Here is a 22,198-nt window from a genome sequence, read left to right on the forward strand (position 1 = left end):
AAGTTTGGACAGGGGCAAGTCAAACTGGCAAAGTTGTGGAATGCTCAAAAAAGCCTTGTTTGAAACATTCCACAGGTGAAAGGTTCATCCTCAAAATGCTCAGTTGTTCACAAGCAAGGACAGGGTGAGGTTCACCACTTTGTGAAAAACTGCATGGAGAAAAAATAGTCCAACAGTTTAAGAACAACCTTTCTTAATACACAATTGCAGACTTTAAAAAATGTAAGAAATGTCTGCACGTAAGGGGTAAGGTTGAACACCAACACTGAATGCCCTTGACCTTTGATACCTCAGACAGCACTGCATTAAAAACACACACGACTGTATAGAGGATATGACTACATGGGTTTAGGAACACTTTGGCAAAGCACCGTCAGTAAACACAGTTCGTCACTGCATCGACAAATGCAAGTTAGGGCTCTTTCATGCAAAGTGAAAGCCATATATCAACATCCAGAAACACTCCTAACTTCTCTGTGCTCGAGCTAATCTGAGCTGGACTGACACAAAGTGGAGGAGTTTTCCTGTGGTCTGACGAGTCCACATTTCAAATTGTTTTTGGAAATTATGGACGTCGTGTCTTCCGGGTTAAGAGTGCAAAGCTCAAAGCCAGCATCTGTGATAGTATGGGTAATATTGCGGCTTCCAAATAAGTTCAAAAATAGCCGCCCTCAGGTGCCATAACGGGAGATATGATAAACTAACTGTCTTTGGTTTAATTTGACTCACTGTTTCATGATCTAGGGTGCTTAGGTTGGTTTAAGAGTTGATTGATTTGCAGGATGTGCGGAGAGTTGCCGAATGACGTCATGAACTGATTGCCGTGACTGTCGCATTTAAAAAATGAAAACAAGAATCCCCAAACAAGCATTTCCCAAATAAACAGGCCTTTACAAAAACAAAGTTCAAATCAATGGGATATTAAATGACTTCATCAAACAGTAAAAACTAAGATGAACCAAATAGGCAGTGGTTAAAGACTGTCATTTTTTCAGTCAAAATTGCTATTTTTGATTATACACAAAAACAGACAACCTGCAAATGTAGTCTTTCCTCTGAGGAGATGTGCAACATTTACATGCAGCAGGCATCAGTCATGCACCTGCTGCTTAACCAGTGCACATCCAAGACCGATATGATCCAACTGTAGACACTTTTTCTTGGTCTTTGTCTTCATCTTCTTTGGCTCTTTATTTCTGTACTTCTTGAAAAATGCCTAATGATGCTTCCCTCTTTATAGGTGTGCCTGAATCGCCAGTGCCAGAATGTCAGTGTCTTTGGTGTGCATGAGTGCTCTGGGAAGTGCAATGGACGTGGGGTGAGTGCAAAGTACCTAGCAGCTCAATATTAGTGTTAGATTATACACTGTAGCCTGTAAAACAGAGCAGCGTCTCTGTGAGGACCCTGTATTTATCTATTTAGTCACTTTTTGACCGACTGATCAGAATTAAGACTTACAGCCCTGTAATTGCACACAGTGGCAGAGCAGTGTATTTACAGTGCAGCCTGTGAGTTATGGCAGATGCTCCTATTCTGTACAATCAATCTTCATTGTCCCACTGAGGTTAAATCAATCCCATTTAACAGCATCATTTATAGCCTACTTAAGGTGTTGTCCATCATCTTGTGGCTGCACGGTGAGAAGATACAGTGCAGCTCTGCAGGGAGAGACCACAGCTGTAGGAAAGTAACACTTCCTGCCAAGAAATGATCACCTTTCTCTCTTAGTGTTTCTTATCAATAATTCCGCACGGGTGCTTTTATGTTTTATTTATTTTGTTGTTTGGGTTTTGGAATCAAAGGCTCACCTGGGGCTAGTTTAGCTTACAGTAACCTCCAACCCTCATCGTCAGTTATGGCAATTTACGGTGCAGAGATTATTTGTAATGAGAAAACCAAACCTGTGATCCTCAAAATTGCATCTTGTATCTTAAACTTTTTCTTATTATCTCGTAAATGACCCCTGAACCAAATTAGTCCATCAATAAAAAAATAAAAATAAAATAAAACATTTTTATGCTCAGCAACAAAGCTGCGAGTTGATTGACTCACTGCAATAAAAATAATCACATAGAAAGTGCTTTGCAAGAGAATTGAGGTATAGAGAAATGGTTTCCCATTAAGAGTGTGGACTTGAGCTGCATCTTCGCCCCTGCAGAAATATCTGCCAAATCAATTTGTCTGCCATTTTCTCAAACACCTCGCGCAGTACGAGACCTGACTGGAAAAGTAGTGATTATCTGAATTTATTGTGGGGGTTTAAAGAATCCTGTTTGCCTGCAAGTCAACTCACTTTATCTTGCTGGGCATGTATTGACTGTAGGTACAGTGGTGTCTATATTTGTTGCTTTTCCATACCTTATATCCATAGACACCTTCGACAAATAAATACATCTAAATGCGAAGTGTCATCTTGTCTGACATATCAGATATGATGACGTGAGAAACTGAAGACGGAGACAGAGTGAGCATCTCATACAGTATTCAGTGACTGACTGCAGTTCCATCTTATTACCATTTCAAATATACGAGATACCCTCAGAAATTACTTTTACAAATTAGCATTTTGGATATAATCTGCCTCGTATAATTGTTTTTTGTATGCATCCTCAGCTCAACAGGATTTTGAGGAATTAAGTGCCTGCTAGCATTTCACATTAAGTGTTGGTGTTTTCCCCTCACACACACCTAAAGTCATACCTCCCTCCGAGCCCCCCCCCCCCCCCAAGTGCCTCTTAACCCCGTCAACCCGGTGTGAAGGAGTGTCCGTGGCCTGGAGGCAGGGAAGGCACTTGACTGCACGTCTGTGCTAAATGTAAATCCCCCACAGCTGCACAACTCCCTGTGCACCTCCCTCCCTCCAACTGACAGCTGGACCGTGTTACCTCGCCAGGGAATCCTCCTGGATCAAACTTCAGCACTGGAAACCTGAGGCTTTACAGGATGGACTCTCCCTTGCACATGTTTTATCTATTACTACTCTCAGTACACACACACACACACACACACACACAAGTGAAGCCACTTAGTCTAACTGCATCAGAGTGGTTTATTTGTGAAAAATAAACCAATTGAGTTTTCATCTTGTTATTTGTGAACAGGCCCATAGATCATTTATATGTGGAGTCTAGCTGGTGGGAATACAAATGCCTTTTGATACTGTTTTATGCAGGAGAAGAGGAGTATCAATATTGCATGTAATTTACAGTAGAACTGCTTTGTTTGCAGGTGTGCAACAATAAGAAGAACTGCCACTGTGAAGCACACTGGGCCCCTCCGCTCTGTGAGAAAGCGGGCTTTGGTGGGAGCATCGACAGCGGGCCAATGAGACTGGCAGGTAGGGTGGACAATTTAATATCTATCCTCACTCATCTAGACATCTCCTTCTTGCAGAGTCAGTGCTGGATTGATGTGTGGTTTGGACTGGAGTGTAACTTTCCTAGAACAACACAACTCCCCCTCCACACAGCAATACATTACACTGTGTGCAGTCTGCAGCTTTAACAGAGGGAGAAAATGAATTTTAGTCCTCAGAGTGAAGAACAGATAAATGTGAATCACAAAGTGTGCTGCTGACCGTGGCCTAGCTGTAACGGTCTTTGCGTCATGTCCTGTCATTCTGTGCTGTAGATGTGCGTGTGTGTGTATTAATGTGCGTGTTGTCATATATGGCATCAGCCGACAGTGTGGTCATTACTGTGGCAATCCTGGTTACCCTGGTCAGCCTCCTGGTAACCACCGTCATCATATTTCTGAAGAGGAAGACTCTGCTGCGCCTCCTCTTCACCAATAAGAAGAGCACGCTGGAGAAACTCAGGTGACATTTCTCTTCACGAAACACACACAGAGCCAGTTTGATTGTGGCTCAGTCTCATGTCATGAGGCTGGAAATGTAGAAATTTAGATTACTGGACCACAAGTTAAAGGTCCAGTGTGTAGGGTTTAGGGGGATGAATTCGCAGAAACGTAATTAAATATAAGTATGTTTCCTTGAGCGTGTAATCACCTGAAATAAGAATCGTCGTGCCTTCGTTACCTTAGAATCAGCCGTTTTTATCTGCAAAGGGAGCGGGTCCTCTTCCATGGAGTCTGCCATGTTGCACCGTCATGTTTCTACAGTAGCCCAGAAGAGGCAAACCAAACACTGGCTGTAAATAGGGCCATTCAAGTTTTCACGTCAGCTACCATAGTTGGCAGCCCCTCCACGACAATAAGTGTCAGACAGACACGGATTTTTCTTAAAGCAAAACTGTGCCATTCAGTGTTTTTACTCATGTCTTGGCCAGGACTCCCTGGAAGAAGAGTTACTGTAACTCAATGGGACCCTTCCTGGTTCAATAAAGGTTAAATTAATTAAAATTGGAGACCTCTGCTCTTGCTAAAACCCCCCTAAACATCTGGGGTCGTATTCACAAACATTCTGAGAACAGAGAGCTCCTAATTAAGCTATACATTTTTAGTAAGGAGTCCTAACTTAGGAGTGATTTAGGAAAGTTCTCAGAGCAACTCTGAGTAAGGAAGGGACAGAGACTTCTACCTTACTGAGGGGGTGTGGTTGACCCTGTTGCTAGGGATGACGCATTATTTTAACAGGTGTGATTGGTTGTCCTTTTGTGAGCCTGCAACACCCAGTGGAAACACCCAGTGGAAACACCCAGTGGAACTGTGAAAGTGTTGTCATTGTTAGTGTGATCGCTCTGCCGATGGAAGGTTGAGACAGACTCAAGTCATCACTGCTGCACTGTTGCATTTTTCCCCTTTCTTAGTACTGTGATCATTTTATTTCTGACATTATAGCATTATTACATTTGGTATTATCCCCGCACGATTTAAAGAGGCAACAGATAGGATTTTTTATTTTTTTTTAGCTTGGCGCCACCTAGCGTCAGCAGTGTTGCTCGCACTGTCGCAAAGACCAAATTGACCGTGGGGATCAGAGATAATCAATAAAATGTAGGCTGTAAAGCCACCACTCTATGTATATGTAGAATGAGAAGGTGTGTGGACACTCTACTAAATAAATGAATAAAGAGACTGAGCAACAATTATCAGATTTATCTGAAGAAAAAAATAAATAGTAATGCAAATAATTATATCAGAATGCACAGCACCAGTACAAACAGCTCACAGTAAATGATACCAATATGCACAGTATCAGTTCAAACAACAGTAGACACGTAAGGGATAATGTATAGTGAGCCGGTGACTGTTGAAAAATAACTCCCGACCAACACTCGCTACCTGGTCCCTGGTTGCGGTGATTTGCGATGCTGGCCAGCTAGGAATTAACTAGCAGCCAGTACAGTACAGTCCTCTCTCGGCTAGCTAACATTTAGCCGTGTTACTTACTGATCCATTAGAAAGAAAGCTAGCAGGACACCGGTGTTGAAGCCTCTTTGGTCACGGAGCTCCCTCCATCTCTTGAACACCTGACTGAGGTTTACTCTTGTTTTTCCTCTTCTTTTATCACTCTCCGTTTTGTGCATCCTCGCCTCCTCAGACAGATTAGCTCGTTTTCTTTTGGGAGGCCGTTTTTCACTTATCTCCAAACTTTGTCCATCTGCCATTGTGCTCCTGACTCAACTATCTCATGCCCTGGCCAGTTCCTCATAAGGACCAGCTCCAGTCTCTGATTGGCTGACCGACCAGTTTGGCAATACATGACGCATTTCCTGTCGTAAAGCAGATTTTTTCCGCGAAAATTCGTCCCCGGTGGCAGAAGCTTATTGCCAAGATTGCAAAGCCATTAAGTAACCTATGTAAACGCTGATAGTCTGATTTTACTGTGTATACTACCCTGTGCAACCCACATTATTTTCATAATGATATATTTAGGAAAAAATGCTGTCTGTTGCTTCTTTAACCTGTAGCATCATTTAATCACTGTCACCCAGCGTTTGGAGAATATTTCTCCGACCTCTTTGTGTTTCTGCCATTTTCTCCTCTGATTAAGAAACTCTTCAACCCCATAAAAGTCCTCCTCCCTGCTCCTAGTAGTTAATAGCTAATAGTTTTTCACTTTAGGAGCTCTCTCAAGGTCTAAGATGCTTTGCGAATAATCTGTACAAGGACTTAGTCTTAACTTTAAGGGGAAATTCTTAGAAAATGTCTGAGAATTTTCTTAGAATTTCATCACTAGGAGCAGCTCTTAGTACCAGGAAACTTTGTGAATACGGTACAAGAAAATTAACTTATCAGAGAATCAAGGTGAGCACACATTAAGTTATAAGAGAAAAGAAAAGAGGTTACCACATGTTAGGAGGTGCTCGGCAAACAGCCCGTCTGCAACGTGCTGCACAACATTGGAGAAATGCTGATTTGTAACTTAAAACTGCTTTAGTCAGTGTTTATATTGGTTTCAATCACTGAGTCCACTTGTTTTGGAGAGAAGAGACCTCTGCAGATAATTTGGCTAAAAACCTTCTGAACAAGAACACTGAAGAAATTCTAACCCGGAGAAGTTTCAGCTGGCTGCAATCTGAAATCCTCACCACTAGATGTCACTAAATCCCCCTGAATCTTACACACTGTTCCTTCATAGCTGTAAGTCACTGATTTGAAACCTTTTCACTGTAACTTACATCTTACAGTGTGGCACCTACACACATCTTTCAATGACACAAGTCACTTTATTAATATATTTTAATATTTTATCATGGGTGCCTCTATGTAACATTAGACAAATAACATAAATACTTGTTTTTGTGTAGCTAAATGATTTCTCTTGCTTGATCAAAGCGCTATTTCAAAGGTTAAGAGTGAACTTATCTGAAACTGTTGTTTATAAGAGTAATATTTATAAACAGGGAAAACAAGTCTGTATTTTTAGTTATGATCAGCTGAGAAATACAGAAAAACCCACAAAAATCTGCAGTGAAGGTTTGTGATTATAAATCATATGTGAATGTACCAGAGATGCTCTCTAAATGTAACATATATGTATATATGTTCAAACAAACTATATTTTTGGCCTTCGAAGCCCTCGAAAACTTGGTATTGAAGTATTTCTCTATAACATAAATCATTCATGACTAAATAAGCAAGGATCAAAGTTAAGGTTGGAAAAAACACACCATTAGATAACATCTATGAAGAGCTAAACGCTCAAACACCCAGCTACTGTGCGTCATTAGGACTGTGTGGGTTATGGTTTGATCATGTTTGACTGACAGTGGCCTGGCAACATAAACAAGCAACACACCAACGGTCATCACGGTCTGACTCACATGTTCCTCAACTTTGTTTTTTCTTCTGAAACTGTTAAGTTCTTGTTGATATGAGTGATCATTTTAATCACAGGGTAAAAACAGGCCAATATTTTCAATTATGATTAGCAGAGAAACACACTTAAATGCTGTGAATATACCCCAAATTAGTGAGGCCCTTGGAGGCAAGCGAAAATTTTGGTGATCCATCCTGCAAGTCTGATCTAAACTATTTTCTCTCCTGTGTTTATGACTGAAGAGCAAAAATAAAAGTTTCTTTCCAGGATAATCTCAGTTAGGTTTTCAGTTACTCTTTATTAACACGCTCACCGCCGAAAGTAAAAACTAACCCCAGACTTACTCTCATTTGGCGTTTCCCCTCGCTATGTTTTGGACTGTGGGGGTACACGCCCATTAACATCCTGAGCACAGAAAATTAGGAAAATATAGACAGAGGACAGATAAATACACCGCTACACAGTTCTAGTAGGTCATAAGCGATGATTGAAAGGAATTACTTCTGTATGAGTTTATAAATTGTGTTTTAGGAAAGTCCTGCATTGCATTGTAGATGGAATATGTGAATCAGGTGGAATATATGGAGCCCCCTAAAGTTGATATTTTTTATTTTCTGCGTACAAGTTCATTATCCTGTGGGAACAAGTTAGCCTGTTATTATAGAAAATATCACCTTATGGGACTTTAGGGGCTCTGTAGGAGAAACAAAAGGTTTGCCAGGTGGAAAAAAAAGTGTTTCCAGGATAATTCTTCTAAGTTTAGGTTTTTGTAGTAAAATAAGAAGGTATTGTCTACCTAACCCTTCATTTTAACTTCACAAATCAGCGGTTCTTTGTCCATTGCGGTGCGTTCAAAGCGAACATTAGGAAAAACTAGTAACAGGGCATCCGACAGAAGTTCGGCTCAAGGTCAGTGAGGACATTCCAATAGAAAACAATGCAAGGTGTTTCCACACTTGGTCCTTTTCAGCACTCTAAATGGACTCAGAGTGGTGAGCCAGTATTTTTTGGGCATATGTGAACACTCGAAGAGAACTCAGACCCCTCTGAAGTGAACCAAATTCAGGCCACCGTGTTGTTCGCTCCAAGTCCGCAGTGCCGTTCGCTTAACCTATGCATTGTGAACACAAAGCACTCCAGATTCACTCTGCTCTTAGCCCTTCATCACAGATCACATGCTATCTGAAAATAAGATGAAACCCGCAGCATTTCTGGTTATAAAAATAGATAATGGAAACCCTGCTTGTATCGTGCTTATAGATCTGTGGAGGCCAACAGGCCGACCAGCCCCATCAGGAATCAGTCCATGTACAGACCCACCCCACAGCGCAAGCCTCCACCCAAACCCTCTGGAGCCAACATTTATAAGGTGAGTCACTCCCTGCAGTATACACCGCATTAATCAGTGTGTGTACTGTATGTTTATATACACCCATATGTCTACTGTACACGTGTGTGTTTGTGTGCTCGTTTCTGTCACGGCCCATTTGATTTGATTTCTTTTGTAATCACACTCTATTAGATTCCTTCACTAACCTCCGAGCTTCAGTTTGGAGTTGTCATGCTTCCAGGCTTGTTGACAAAACCGGATACCGGATAATTGATTCAGCCTCTCTATCTCTCTCCCTCTCTTTCTCTCCTAGAAATATTAATTACAGTGCTTTTGTTGACGGGAGGCAGAGAAAGTGTAATGGGGAGATTGCTCCATTTAAATGAGACTCAGGATGTTGTTATTTGAGCTCCTTTTAATATTTAGTTTGTGATAAAAAAAAACAACAGATTTTTGTGTGAGAAGGGAGCAGAGTTGATTGATTCCAGCAGAGGGAGAAAGCAGGTTTTTGATTTGTTTGTTGGAAGTGATAAGCACAGCGGGAGATTACCTATCATTTGTATGTATGTGACAAGACTAACTAGGTACATGCATTTATATTCATGAGTGTGTGGATGTGATTTGTGTTTGCACTGGTCTGGATCTGCGGCAACTGTGTGTATAAAAGTTATATTTATATTCTAATTGAGCGTAGAGGTTCATCCAGTTCATGTGGAGTAGTTTTCTCTCCACCAGAATGAAACAGCCTGTCTGTTCTCATTATGGTGACCGCTTCAGCCACTCGCTGATGTCCAGATGTCAGTCAGCATCAGCAGCTCTTTTTGAATACATCTGCAGTGTGTGTGTGTGTGTGTGTGTGTGTGTGTGTGTGTGTGTGTGTGTGTGTGTGTGTGTTGTCCAGCAGCCAAATCCTTTCTGGCCATTTTAGGCGGCGTTATTGGTTTGTTCTGGAGCGGAGGGGTAACAGCTGGTCAGGACATGTGGTCAGACTCTGGCTTTTACAATTTCAGCACGTCATATCTAATAATGTTGTTTTCCAGTTTTACGACTGATTCTGACATCAGCTCTTTCACGATAACGAGAGTTTTACTTTTTACGCCTGCACTGCAGTGGCTACACGAAAGACAAGGGCTGCTGCTAATGATTATTTTCATGCTTATTTAATGTGTTGATTATTTGTTTGGCTGATCTCATAATCATTTCAGTCACACAAATAATGTTTGAAATGTTTATTTTCACAGAAGAACGTAGTTAGAGTTTGGCCTCTGGACTCCGGCTTCACCACTCCCTGCAGATATGTTTACATGAGGTGTTGGGAGGTGATGATTAAATGCCTGCTGCCCCCCATCTTGGACCTGCAGGTTGATTTTGGGGTGGAGGTGACGCTGAAAGAGCAGGCAGCATTGACGAGGCAGAGGGAAATTTCTGCAGCTCAAATAGGCTGCTAAGTTTAGAGGGTGTGTTCTGTAGATGACCTATGGAGAGTGAGGTATGACACATATGTATGAATCAGTGCAGTTTGAGTTGACGGCCTGAACTAGCTCGCAGGCGTTGCTCCATTTAGTCTACGAGGTGTCAGAGGAAAGTGAAAAACACACCTCAGAATTCCCCAAAGGCTCGTCGGACATCTTTAAATTAAAGGTTTTTGTGGGACAGACTTTTGGACCTGATGTGAAACTTGTGAAAGACATATTGAGAGTCAGGATCTGAAAGGGAGGCACAAACAGTAAGAAATCATCTGAATAGGCTCGAGGAGGGCTGCACCCAATGACCTTTGAAGCTTCTGTCGAGGTTTTCATGTGCTTCAAATGTCTGTCGTCATATTTTATGATGTCATCACCTTAAACAAAATCCTCAACTTGAATAAAGTGATTCACCAGATTAGATATTTTTCAAATTTAATCCACTTTTTTATTGAATACAACCCGTCAGTTTTGTCAGTATAAATACATGTAGACAGCAGGCTGATCCAATAAGGGCATAAACAGTGATGAAATAATGATCACACCCTCAGGCTTATAGCAGCATTATAATACAATAAAGAGAAATGGCATTTAAAAAAAGTCAGAACATTTTAAATTAAATTGTTTTGAAATCTGAACTGTTTGGTGCAGACGTTAGGTGTGACCAGTATGCACTCGTTGTAGAAAACACAGGGGCTGTAACCTTGGTAACAGTGTTGAAATGTTTGGATCACACTAGTCAGAAACAAACCTACGCAGCGCAGCCACAACTGGATGCTATTTCTACAAATAGTTTAATAGTAATAATATTAGTGTAGCCTAAACTTTATCTGCAGCATAAAGACGAGGTTTAAACAGAATGAATGAACATGGGGGGAATAAGCTGTGCAGCATTCAAATGTAGGGATGTTGTACTATCGGCGCATCATCGGTATGGGCTTTAAAATGAACCATCAGAATCAGCAAACATGCTTTTTCTTATTTTGCACAATGAATAAATATCACATACAGTGAAAAGCATGTATTTCATGTCTCCATCTGCTGGTGCGTCATCACGATAAGAGTTTACATGCGTAATATGATGTTAATTCCACTACAGAAGAGACTTGATGATCACTAATTAGGTGGGTAAAAAGGGGGATATATCGATAACGGTTATTGGCCAAATAAGTTTTTATATATCGGCATTTCGGATATCCCTGTTCAAATGTTGATTCAGAATTCAAATGTCAACTTTATGAGCAAAGCTTTGAAGCTTCAAACTATTCAGTGCAGCCTTAATAAATAGTCCTATTCCCAAACAGAAAGGACACATCAGAGGTGGCAGCAGCATGCAACACCAATCAACAAGCAGCCATGATTGAAAAGAGTAATACAGATCAGTGGTTCTCAACCCTCTTTTGTATCAGGGAGCCTAACGCCAGGGCCACACTGCCAGTGAAGTGCTGCAAAGCGCAGCGCACCGAAATTCTCGCACGAGCCCGTTCACACCAGACGCGCATTTCTCCACGCCGGTCGACAAGCGCTTCTGCTCCCAGCTGTTGTCTCCGTCACGTTTGGGGCTGTTTTTCCATCATGGGTCTCTCTCTCTGTTTGCGTGTGTGTGCGCCCCAACCCCCACCCCCTATAGCAGGCCCACACTCACTCTCTCTCTCTCACTCTCTCTCTCTCTCTCTCTCTCTCTCTCTCTCGCTCGCTCTCTCTCTCTTCCTTTCTCTCTCTCTCTCTTTCTTGTGTGTGTGTGTGTGTGTGTGTGTGTGTGTTAGTGGGTGTGTGTGTGTGTTCATCTCTCTCGTGCTCTGTTTAGATACCACTGACTAATATGTATAGCCTACATTCGCTCGCGGCTCGCGCAGAAAATAGACCAGACGCCGAAACAATCGCTGCAGCACCGGCCACGGAGCTGCGCGGCGCGTGTGGCCCTGGCGTTAAATTGATACACATAAGGTCATGGTCAAGATTTTGCTTGTTAGATATGATTAAGACCAGAATTCTCTACTTGTCTACTACAATTGAGGAGCGAAACCAGAATAGTCACTCTTACGACTGTAACTCAGTGGTTTTCAACTTTTTTGAAAAGCACAACAAAAGGGCAAGCCAAAATCTCAAGGCACACCTGTATTTATATCTGTGCACAATAGCCTCTGTAGCCTGTGTTATCACTCTTATCATGACATAAATATTTGTTTTATTTACTAATATGGAGTAACAGTTGACAACCAACTATTATATTCAATATTTATTAACGAAATGATTCAAGAATTAATTTTAAACGTTAGAAAATTACATAAAGCACCAATAACATCCATTTGAACGGGAAATAATGTAAGATAATGTGAATTCGTAACTTCAGCTGAATATTGCAGTAATAATGTGTGGTTATCACAGAATCCCACGGCACACCTAGACTTACATCACAGCACACCATTTGAGAACCACTGCTCTAACTTACATTGGGATCACTTCTATAATGAATTGAACAGTGAATATAAACTATTCCACATTTTTGGGGGGTCCCTGAACCCCTGGTTAAGAACCACTGATAACGATCACATACCTACACATATTGACACAGATAGATGACCCGCACCAGTACAGTGCAACCCTACCCAGGTACGTCATATTTGCTTGTTTTGGCTGACCAACAGCCTAAAACCAAAGAAATATTTAATACAATAATGTAAAAGTGAGAAAAGCAGAAATTCCTCACATTTGAGAAGAAAAACAGCAAATCTGTGTTTGATAAAAGATGAATAACGTACTCAAGATAGTTGCTCATTAGATTTCTGTTGGTCAACCAAAGATTCGTTGCCAATTGTTTCAGCTCTCCATAAAAATTTCAGAGGATACAAGATTATCTGGGGTTGTGAGCGTGGAGGAGAAAAGGTGTTGGCGGTGTCACATTTTAACAAAGTGCACATAACTTTAAAGACTGGTATTGTAAATGCTGGCTCCATGTCACGCTGCCATGGCTTCGCTGGGGCGCCTGAATACAACAGAGATTGTTAGTAACACCTATAACAAAAGTCTGTGTTCTGCTGCCATAACACAGAACTGTAAGAGCTCCTGAAAATAACTTCCTCTCCTCCTCTTTACAGCCATCTCTCCTGAGTGCCGAGCCTCTTCTCCCCCCACACAACTTCCACTCTCACAGCCTGCGCAGACTGCCCCTCTACCAGCCCTTACACATCAGCCAGCCCATGCCGGTGTCTCTGAGCGTGGGCCAACCCACCCTGCCTCCTCTTCCAGCGCACCACAGGGTGCTGCCCGCCCACACCTCCCTCTCACCAACTCGAGTGCCACCTTTCCTCAGCCTGCCACGCCAGCAGCCATCGTACAGAGTCGACCAGGTTTGTTTGACTCAAGAGTTCATAAATTCTACAAAGTTTGTAGCTTTTACTTTGACACAAATCGTCTTGTAATGTGGGAATGGGAATTTATTTATATGCCCACAGCTTTAATGGACCATGTATATGGTATGGCCCATTAAATTCAAGTTGTGTCTATGTTCCTGTACATTACTTCTGACCATTTTCTAAACCATACCACAGGTTTGACTGTCTCCAGAATATATTATAGGCAACCATCAACTGTATTTCATTCTGATGAAGTATGAAAATGGACCTGCTGTGACTTGAAACTGTCTTGAAATTGGTCACAGTAACCATTTTTCTTTTGTTTAATGTCAAAGTTAATTCTCATCATATTCCAATCAATCCTCGGTGGTGAATTTAAGGACATTCTGACATCTGAGGTTTGAGACAGTTGATAAAAAAGCAGTGCAATTACAGGTTGTGTTGTTGACAAAGCAGTCTCACTGCTCTGGAGCTTCTTGTCGAATCACATGATCTGTAGATGTTCAAATCTCCATTTTTGTGAGCAAGCATCCATGTTGGCTTAAAAGTTCATTCTTGATCCTTGGAAACAGTCGCTGACAAACAAGTTTTAAGCCAACGTGGACAAGAAGTCCTTAAAGTTTTTGCTGCAACCATCATGAAGTAAATGTTGACTGGACAGTGTAATGGTTATAGAGTATTGACGTCATAGTGGCATTTCGATTTTATTCCCTATAAGCCTCGCTTTTACTGCGCAGTTCGGTGCCACCACATGCGAAATCTCCTGGGGAAAATGGGGGCTCAATTTTTGGCACAGAGGACATGTTTCAACCATTGCGCAACCAAAACAGAAAGAGACACAAGCAGCTATTGGTAGCTGTTCCCAGAGTACAAATCCAAGTTCTTTGCAGTAACTATCCCCAGCAGCAGAAATGGCGGACAGTGGAACAACCAAGTAACTAGGGAAACTGTACCAGGCAAAAGAAAGAGCTCAGTTGCTAGGTTATGAAGAGAAAAAAACGGAAAGTGATGTGGTTACCTTAGCGACAGCGGTGTCGACAATAGCACCACTTTGAAACACCAGAGGGGGGAAAGTTGAATGTTCTTTCTCCACTTTAAGACCCCGTGTCCACCGAAAGCACTTTTCTCCCAGCTGAAAACACCAGGCACTCCTCAAAAGACACCCCGCTGGGAGCGCTTGGGACCACTTTGGAGATGCAGCATTTTTTCAGCTGAGGCGCTTTGGTTGCGGACACAACCCCGAAAAATGAGAATTGTAACATCTATATCTCCATGAATACTGGTTAAACTCCATCCGCTGAGGAAGATTATGTGATGCAATCGAAAGCTCCAGAACACCTTCTTAGTTGAAACTGTGGCGAGATGATTTTGTCAACCTCTGTTTTCAGAATCAAAAGTAAACTCTTAATCTTAAGAGATATCTTGTTGGGAAATCAGACAAATGAGAAACAAACAACATGTGTAAAATGTTTACCCATTTGTCGGTTGTCACGGTTTCCTTGGACACATAGAAGACACGTCTTAAAATCAGCTCACACTGCATTACCACATGACAGTATTATAACTTTAATGATAAATTACAAATGGTCAGTGTGATGGACGATCTGTGTCAAGCAAATTTTAAGTCTTGTGATTTTCACAGTGATATTAATAGAAACCAGTGGAGGGAAATGGAAGGTAGGAAATCAATCTGAAAGCCGAGGCGCTCTTTAAAAATGGTGTGCAGTAATGTAAAATATATGCAAATTGCAGTTAATGGTCTACGACATGTACAGCCACTTGTGTGGTCATTTTTAAAGGTTGTAGCGAAGCTTTGAGAGCCGGAAATCACTGCATTTCTGCACTGCAGGTCGACTCGCGCGCCCACATATCGACAGCAGAATTCAATCCGTCTCCTTCCCTGTGACCCAGCTCCTGAGTAAGGCGCTGCTTTCTGCTGAGCCAGCGGTATCGGATGCAGTGTAGATAGTAAATCCATCTGTCTGGTGGATTTGGTGGTGCATCCAAATCCTGATACCTTCCTGCAACAGCGCAGCGAGAGGAGCTGTGCTGGATGTCGGCGCTCTGTGAGCCGCAGCAGGGGGCACAGGAGGATCGAACGACGCGTGCTGCTTAAAAAAAAGAGGAAGACTTTAGCTTTATGATGTGACACCTTCTCTCTGTTGGAGAGAGAGCATAACATTATCCCAGATGTAAAACCAGAGCATGAAGGACTTAGAGGGAGGCGTGCAGGGGATCAATCCTTATACCCTCAAGGTTAATCATTCAGGTGAGCAGCAGCAGTGCTGAAAAATAACTAAGTACATTTACTCAAGTAAAAGCACAGTTTTGAGGTACCTGAGTATTTCCATTATCTGCTCCTTTATACTTTTACTACACTATATGTTGGAAGCAAATATTGTGGGCTGCTTCACTGCACTACATTTATTTTACATCTATAATTACTAGTTTTCACTTTCAGATTAATAATTTTTTAATAATTAAAATAAAAAGCTTATAAAATGCAACACTCTGGTAAAGATGAAACCAGCAGTTCCCAACATTTTGGCTTGTAAGTTGTCTCAAGAAAGTCATGTCTAGTTGCAGCCTCTTGTTATTTTCCAGATGTGTATAAGTTGTTAGCATTTCCATCAAACAGTTTTCGTTTAGACTTTTTCAGATGGTTTTATTTAATTAACTCTTTGAGGCCCAATGAGGTTAAATTATTCAATATTTTTTTAAAAATAAAGATAAAAAAGTCCTAAAATGTAATTCACAGTTTTCTTGCAGAACGTCCTCTGCCTATCACCATTAATCATCTGAATGTAAAGTAGTAACCAAATGTAATGTAAAATAAATGTAACTACTCCTTAATGTTAAATATGTTAAAAATATACGTCATGTTAATGATGTGGAAACACTGCCGTCTAGTGGCGGGAAGCCGTCACTTCGCGGGTAACATAATCGACATGCATTGTGGGAAATGTAGTTTTTGGTCAAATCACGCTTTTGACCTATTTATTTTTAGACAATCAGACCTTTTAAGCTCTCGCGGGCCACATAAAATGACGTGGCGGGCCACATTTGGCCAGCGGGCCTTGAGTTTGACACATATGCCATAGAACCACACTCCGGACGGCACTCTGTCAGAAGACTCCACTTGCAAATATCCGCATGGGACTGAGCTCGAAACGCGAAGCGCTGTCAGTCACAAAGGGGTTCAACCTTTTAGACAGTTCCTCCAATCATCATGCATACACAGAGCGTCCTCTCCTGCCTACCGCTCCATTAGGTCCCAGGGAAGCTGAGCCTCCCTGGAAGTGACGATTTTGTCGTATTTATCCAATGACTGTCTCGCTTTGCTGCATGAAAAAAACCTGCTCAGCGCTGTCTCATAGGAATGCTTGGAGGCTCCGCATCCACCGTGCTGACACGAGAATGTATGACAGGGAGGTCGCGTTTGAAAACTGGTGATAAACAGCTGACGTTTGAACATCATAGTCATGATGTTAAACACATCCTAGCGCACATTTAATGCAATGTAAATTCTTGTTTTAATGTAAATTCAATAGTGCATATTTGACCATTTCTTCTATGAAATTTTAGGGGAAGTTCAGCCTCCCTTGTTGTCTCAGAGCAATCGCCCCTGACTACTACTACTACTACTAACCAGTTGAAATTACATCGTCAGGGCTTCACTGTTATGATACTTGAAAAACCATTTCATTTGAACTTTACATACACTTGCTGATGATGCCTTAGTACTTTTACTTACGTGGGATTTTAAATTCAAGACATTTAATTGTAATGGAGTATTTTTTTACATTGTTGTGTTGGTACTAGGGTTGAGTCGAATACTCGCATGAGACAAGTATCCGGTACAGATCATGTATTTTTAAGAAGTAGGAGTATCATATGAGTAAAACATGTCATTATCTGTACTCGTGATGAGGGAAAATAGCTGTGTTTGATTTGTTATTCTCAGCTCAATGCTGAGGCTGTTCTGTAAATACTTTTCTCGCAGGTAATAAATATTGCAGATTCTCATTAGTTCATATAAATTTGAGGCTTAACATAGCAACTTCTGATTAGGCCCAAGCTACTTTCGACTTAAACCCCATTCACTTCTGGGATAAACTCCGGCCATTCTAAGTACAAATACATATAATTTAGTCGGTTAAACAGATACAGACACAGATACAGATAATGGTGTACTCACTCATCCATAGTTGGTACTTTTACTGAAGCAAAGGGTTTGAATACTACTTCTACCACTGAGCAGCAGAACCAACTGGCATCATATCCACTTCTTGATGGTCTTGCTGGGGTCCATATCAAGCATTGCAGCACATCAACCTTGATTGACATGAACGTGTGCCAACGTGATGCACTTTAGCTGAGAGGCCGCTGCTTGCTTTATAAAAAGGCAGCTCTCTGGCCTGCCAAAACAATGAAACTGCACTACCTGCTAATATCTACCAGCTCATTTTGCTGTAATGAAGCAGATGGAGCGAGTGGAGTCGGCACTTGTAGGTCAGAAACAGCAGAGGGGATTCTGTTGAGATTTAATAACAGTCCAGCAAGGACGTACAGGACATCAATCCCTCAATAGAAAGTGTATTACAAGCTCATTGTAAAACTTGACACAACCTCCCCTGCTGTCTGAGCCAATATGTCTCATTTTAAAAGACTTTTTCGCAGGCTATCTTATTCCTGTGTGCCAATTGCACTCCATTAATGTTGAGGTATTTCCGGGGGAATAAAGCCGATCATTCATCTATTACAATGAGGCAGTGCATGAAAAGAAAACAGTGCGGGAGCTGGGAATTTTCCCAAACACACCTGCTGGTTATTATCTTGAAAAATACATATCACAAACCTGTAGAGTCGAATAAATGTGATGCAAACAAGCTCAAACCCTGGTCAGCTGCACCACAAAAGCAGACTGCAGCATTGCACTGTTGAGGAGGGAAAATCATGCCTTTCCAAAATGTCATCTTTTCAGGAACCTCAGAAAAATAGCTTTGCTTTTGGCCAGACGACCACGCATTTTTCAGCTCCTCCGGAGGGTTTTGAAAGGTGCTTGTAAGCCCAACGCTCATAGATCTTTCTCAAGCCACGGAGGACAGTGCAATCCTTCATTTTGAATTAAGACATGTGAACACCACCAAGATTCCAGCTACATTGCGAGGTTTGGTGCCAAAAGCGGCATTAGAATGCACATGGGTCCTGGATTATTCTTGCATTTGAGTGGATGCATCTGTCCATTTACATCTTTGTTTTCCTCTGTACACTCCTCTGAGAACAAGCCTGCTTTTGTATGTTTCTGGAGGAGTTATTCTTCACTTTAGCTAAATCATCCATAACTTACACATGTAGGAGTTTGTCAGGGACGAATCTGTGCTTAAAGATCACAATGGGTGGTGCACTGTATGTGAGATAATGTTAGCTTCAGTTAATACTCACATACACTTTGCCTAAATCATAGAAATCCCCTACTGTGTAGATTTATTACCCCCAAACTCTCAGCAAGTATAGGAACAGTATCCACGTGGGACCAGAATGCAGATTCAGAGTACAACGGACCTGCTGTGCCGTTAACAGAGCTCAAATTGATTAAAGCATCATAACATTTCAACCTCCGCGGGGCATCTCGTGTTTTTAACTGCGTCTGAAGAGCTTTGGGCTGTCGTACGCAGAGAGTTTTGCACATTTTGCAGTTTGTAAAAATTATTTTCTCTCAGTAAAGAGGCCACTTCGGTGCACCTTGGCTAATAACTATTATATGGCATGAATGAATTGTTGCTTTTTGTTGTTTTAATAACTTCTTACAGACCATCAGTAGACAAATAAATACACTGTAGTGTGACTTGTGATACTCTGGGGAAGATGTAACCTTGGATTATGGTTGAAATATGTCTCAAGTTATTAGTTTGTAACATCAGTGAATTTCAGATAAGTTTTAAGCAAAATGGGCCAAAAAGGACCTTGCTCTATCTGCTCAAATGTCAGTGTTTTCTGGGTTTTCTTAGTCCTCTATGATTGTTAAAAAGGCCTGCCTGTTGTTCAAATAAAACAAACAATTCTAAGACGTTAGCTTGGGCTGTAGGGGAATTGACCTTTCGCTAAGCCCTGCCCTTTTGTGATGGTCCGACAAGCTGTCGGAGTAACTAACTGCACTCCCTGAAGAAATATTATCATATTTTTGGAAAACTGAAACAGTGATTCCAGAGAGAAGCAGACAGAGGGGTCTACAGTCTGTGTTTGAAGGATATATCCAGGATGTCAAACTGACTCAGCAGCAACAACAGGTTAAAAAGACAAAGATAGTTAGAAGCTAAAGCCGAACTATAGGCTACAGATCACAGTGTAAAAGTGAACCACCACATCACTGCTGATCGCCACAGAACACAATGAATATAAAGGGAAACTTTGCTGATATTGAACCAGCTGTGTGGCATCACAGTGTTTGGCTTTGCCCCCCGTGCTGCAGCCAGCACCCGGACCTCCGCCGCCAGATGGGCAGGGATTTCCAACATTCATCTGCCCCCATGACACACAGCTGGTTGAATATCAGCAAAGTTTCCCTGCTTCCCTTCACTGGTTCCTGTACTGCAGGGTCGGTCTTTTTTTTTTTTTTACTGTTATAATCATTAAAAAGCAAAAGCAGACCCTGGTCTGAGCTGGCCTGATGCTTGGCTATGATTGGCCAGTCTGCATCCATGTATGGGACTTAGCGTAGGGTCAGTTGTGATGGGGTTTGATCTCTTTTCCAACAGTTTATAGACCAAAGCCGAACTGGTTTAATGGAGAAAATAAACAGCTGATTAATCACTAATTAATACAGTCATTATTTGCAGTTCTAATTTGATATTTCTCTCAATTATTTCAACTAACATACAGGGCCAAATGTAGACAGAGACCGAACCACTGCTTGATAGTTGGTCATGCTACAGCAGAAATAGCAGATATCCAGGTCATCACAAAGGTGTTGGATAGTGTTATGCCAGGGCTCTGTCTGTGTAGGCCAGAGTCAGTCATGTTGAAACAAGAAAAGGTCTTCTCCAATCTGTTGCCACACAGTTCGAAGCTCAAGCTGCTGCCTAAAATATCATAGTTTGCTGTAGTGTTAAATAATTGAAACCAAAGGGCCCAAAGACTGTTTGAAAGTAATGCATGTAGCCACTGTGACGTCACCCACTGGGTTGTGGACTCCTGTTTTGAAGCCTTATGTTTGGCATTTTGACTGTTGCCATCTTTGATTCTTGAAACCAGACCAGTTTTTGACAATAGGGTGGAGCTAATCCTAATGCTAGCTGCTAGCTTAGTTAGCATGGTGCATTTACAGTCTTTGGTTAACTGTAATAATGCTAATGCTAATTTTCCCTAGCTAAAAACAGGCTTAAAACCATTCTTACCAGAAAAAGTGAACATCCGACTTCTGAAAGGGTCTTTAAGTACAATTAAATGCTGAACAAGACTTTTTTTTTTAGGCGACCGAAATGTTACAATGAAACTTTGATGAATTGAAAACACATTGGAAAAGCGACGGCTAAGCCTTTGCTCTGTGAGTTTGGGGTTACACCATAGTTACGTAACCTGCCCAACTTTGTCGGCGTGGTAGCAGATTGTCAACAGATGGCACCCAGCTTTCACTCAGAGCGACCACGCCCTTAATAATGCATAACTTTAAGTTTTAGTAACACTTAAACAGGTGATATATAAATAACCACTCACACAATTGTCATGAAGGGGGGAATTAGCTATAGAGGCCAAAAGCATTAGGCTGTAAACATGTTTATTTGCTGTAAAGTTTGGCATGTTAACGTGAGGGTCTATAACAATTGACTCGATTTTTGAGCCAGCCTCGAGTGGCCATTCGATGAACTGCAGTTTGTGGGCACTTGCGCGTTGGCTACATTTTACAACTTCTGATGTTGCCACTTGGGCCCAAACGATGAAATACAGCTCCAGTATGTAGACAGGGGTCTCTACATACTTTTTGCAGTGAAGAAATAAAAGTTAGGATAAAAATCTTCTTCATGCAAAGTTCTGCTGATGTGAAACCTTTCTGCGTGTGAGCCCTCTGTGTCACACAGCACTGAACACTCACAGGTTTGTAACTGTAAGTCTGCATGTTGATGTGACAAACTCAGTCACGTCTTGACTGCGCTCATGAATGTTTTAAACCTTCCAGCACTCTAAGTCTTATCCATGCATGATGTGGAAAACTTTTTTTTTCTCTCTCTCCGTGTGCATATTACATTAAGTTTATCCATGTACTCCTCCGAGTGTGTGCTGTGGTGTGGGTGGGTGTTGGGAGGATTTGCGCATACATATGTGTGCGTGTGTGACAGTAGCCCTGGCTGCCGGTAGCAGATGCTTATCACTGCCTCGCCTCCTTGCTGTAGATTAGTAACACATGATGGCACCTCATTCAGATAACCTTCTACACTCACACAGCACTGCCACAGAGGTGGCGGAGACAGAGGAGGGGGAGGTGGTTTGGGATTCATCTCGTGTTAGCTGTGGAAATGCAGAGGAGATACTGATAACACAGTGCCCTCTAGTGAAACGTGTCTGTCTTTGTCTCCAGATAGCTGCCACACAGCTAATCCATATTCAAAGGGAGGTAGAAGGTGACAGTTTCCATACGCCATGGCTCAAGATAAGAGTAATTTGATTTGTGGTGTTTTTCAAATTAACGTCAGTTAGCAAACGGGGTATTTCACGATGCTTCAAGACCAAGTTAGTACAGTGCTATTCTGCATGTAAAAATCAGTTAATTCAGAAACAAATCCAGCGTTCCTCCAGACAGACAATTCTTGATCGTTCATATACTGGAGAA

General features: G+C 41.7%; 1 protein-coding gene across 1 annotated transcript in view; it reads left to right on the plus strand.

The window, feature by feature from the left end:
• Positions 1-22,198, plus strand: part of adam12b (ADAM metallopeptidase domain 12b) — a 137,310-nt gene that overhangs the window by 111,605 nt on the left and 3,507 nt on the right. Inside the window, exons 17-21 of the mRNA XM_050070451.1 lie at positions 1,241-1,318; positions 3,229-3,337; positions 3,679-3,817; positions 8,483-8,591; positions 13,114-13,365. Coding sequence (XP_049926408.1) covers positions 1,241-1,318; positions 3,229-3,337; positions 3,679-3,817; positions 8,483-8,591; positions 13,114-13,365 — 687 coding nt within the window. The remainder of the gene's footprint in view (positions 1-1,240; positions 1,319-3,228; positions 3,338-3,678; positions 3,818-8,482; positions 8,592-13,113; positions 13,366-22,198) is intronic.

Source organism: Epinephelus moara, chromosome 19, assembly GCF_006386435.1.
Source record: "Epinephelus moara isolate mb chromosome 19, YSFRI_EMoa_1.0, whole genome shotgun sequence".
Lineage (NCBI taxonomy): Eukaryota > Metazoa > Chordata > Actinopteri > Perciformes > Serranidae > Epinephelus > Epinephelus moara.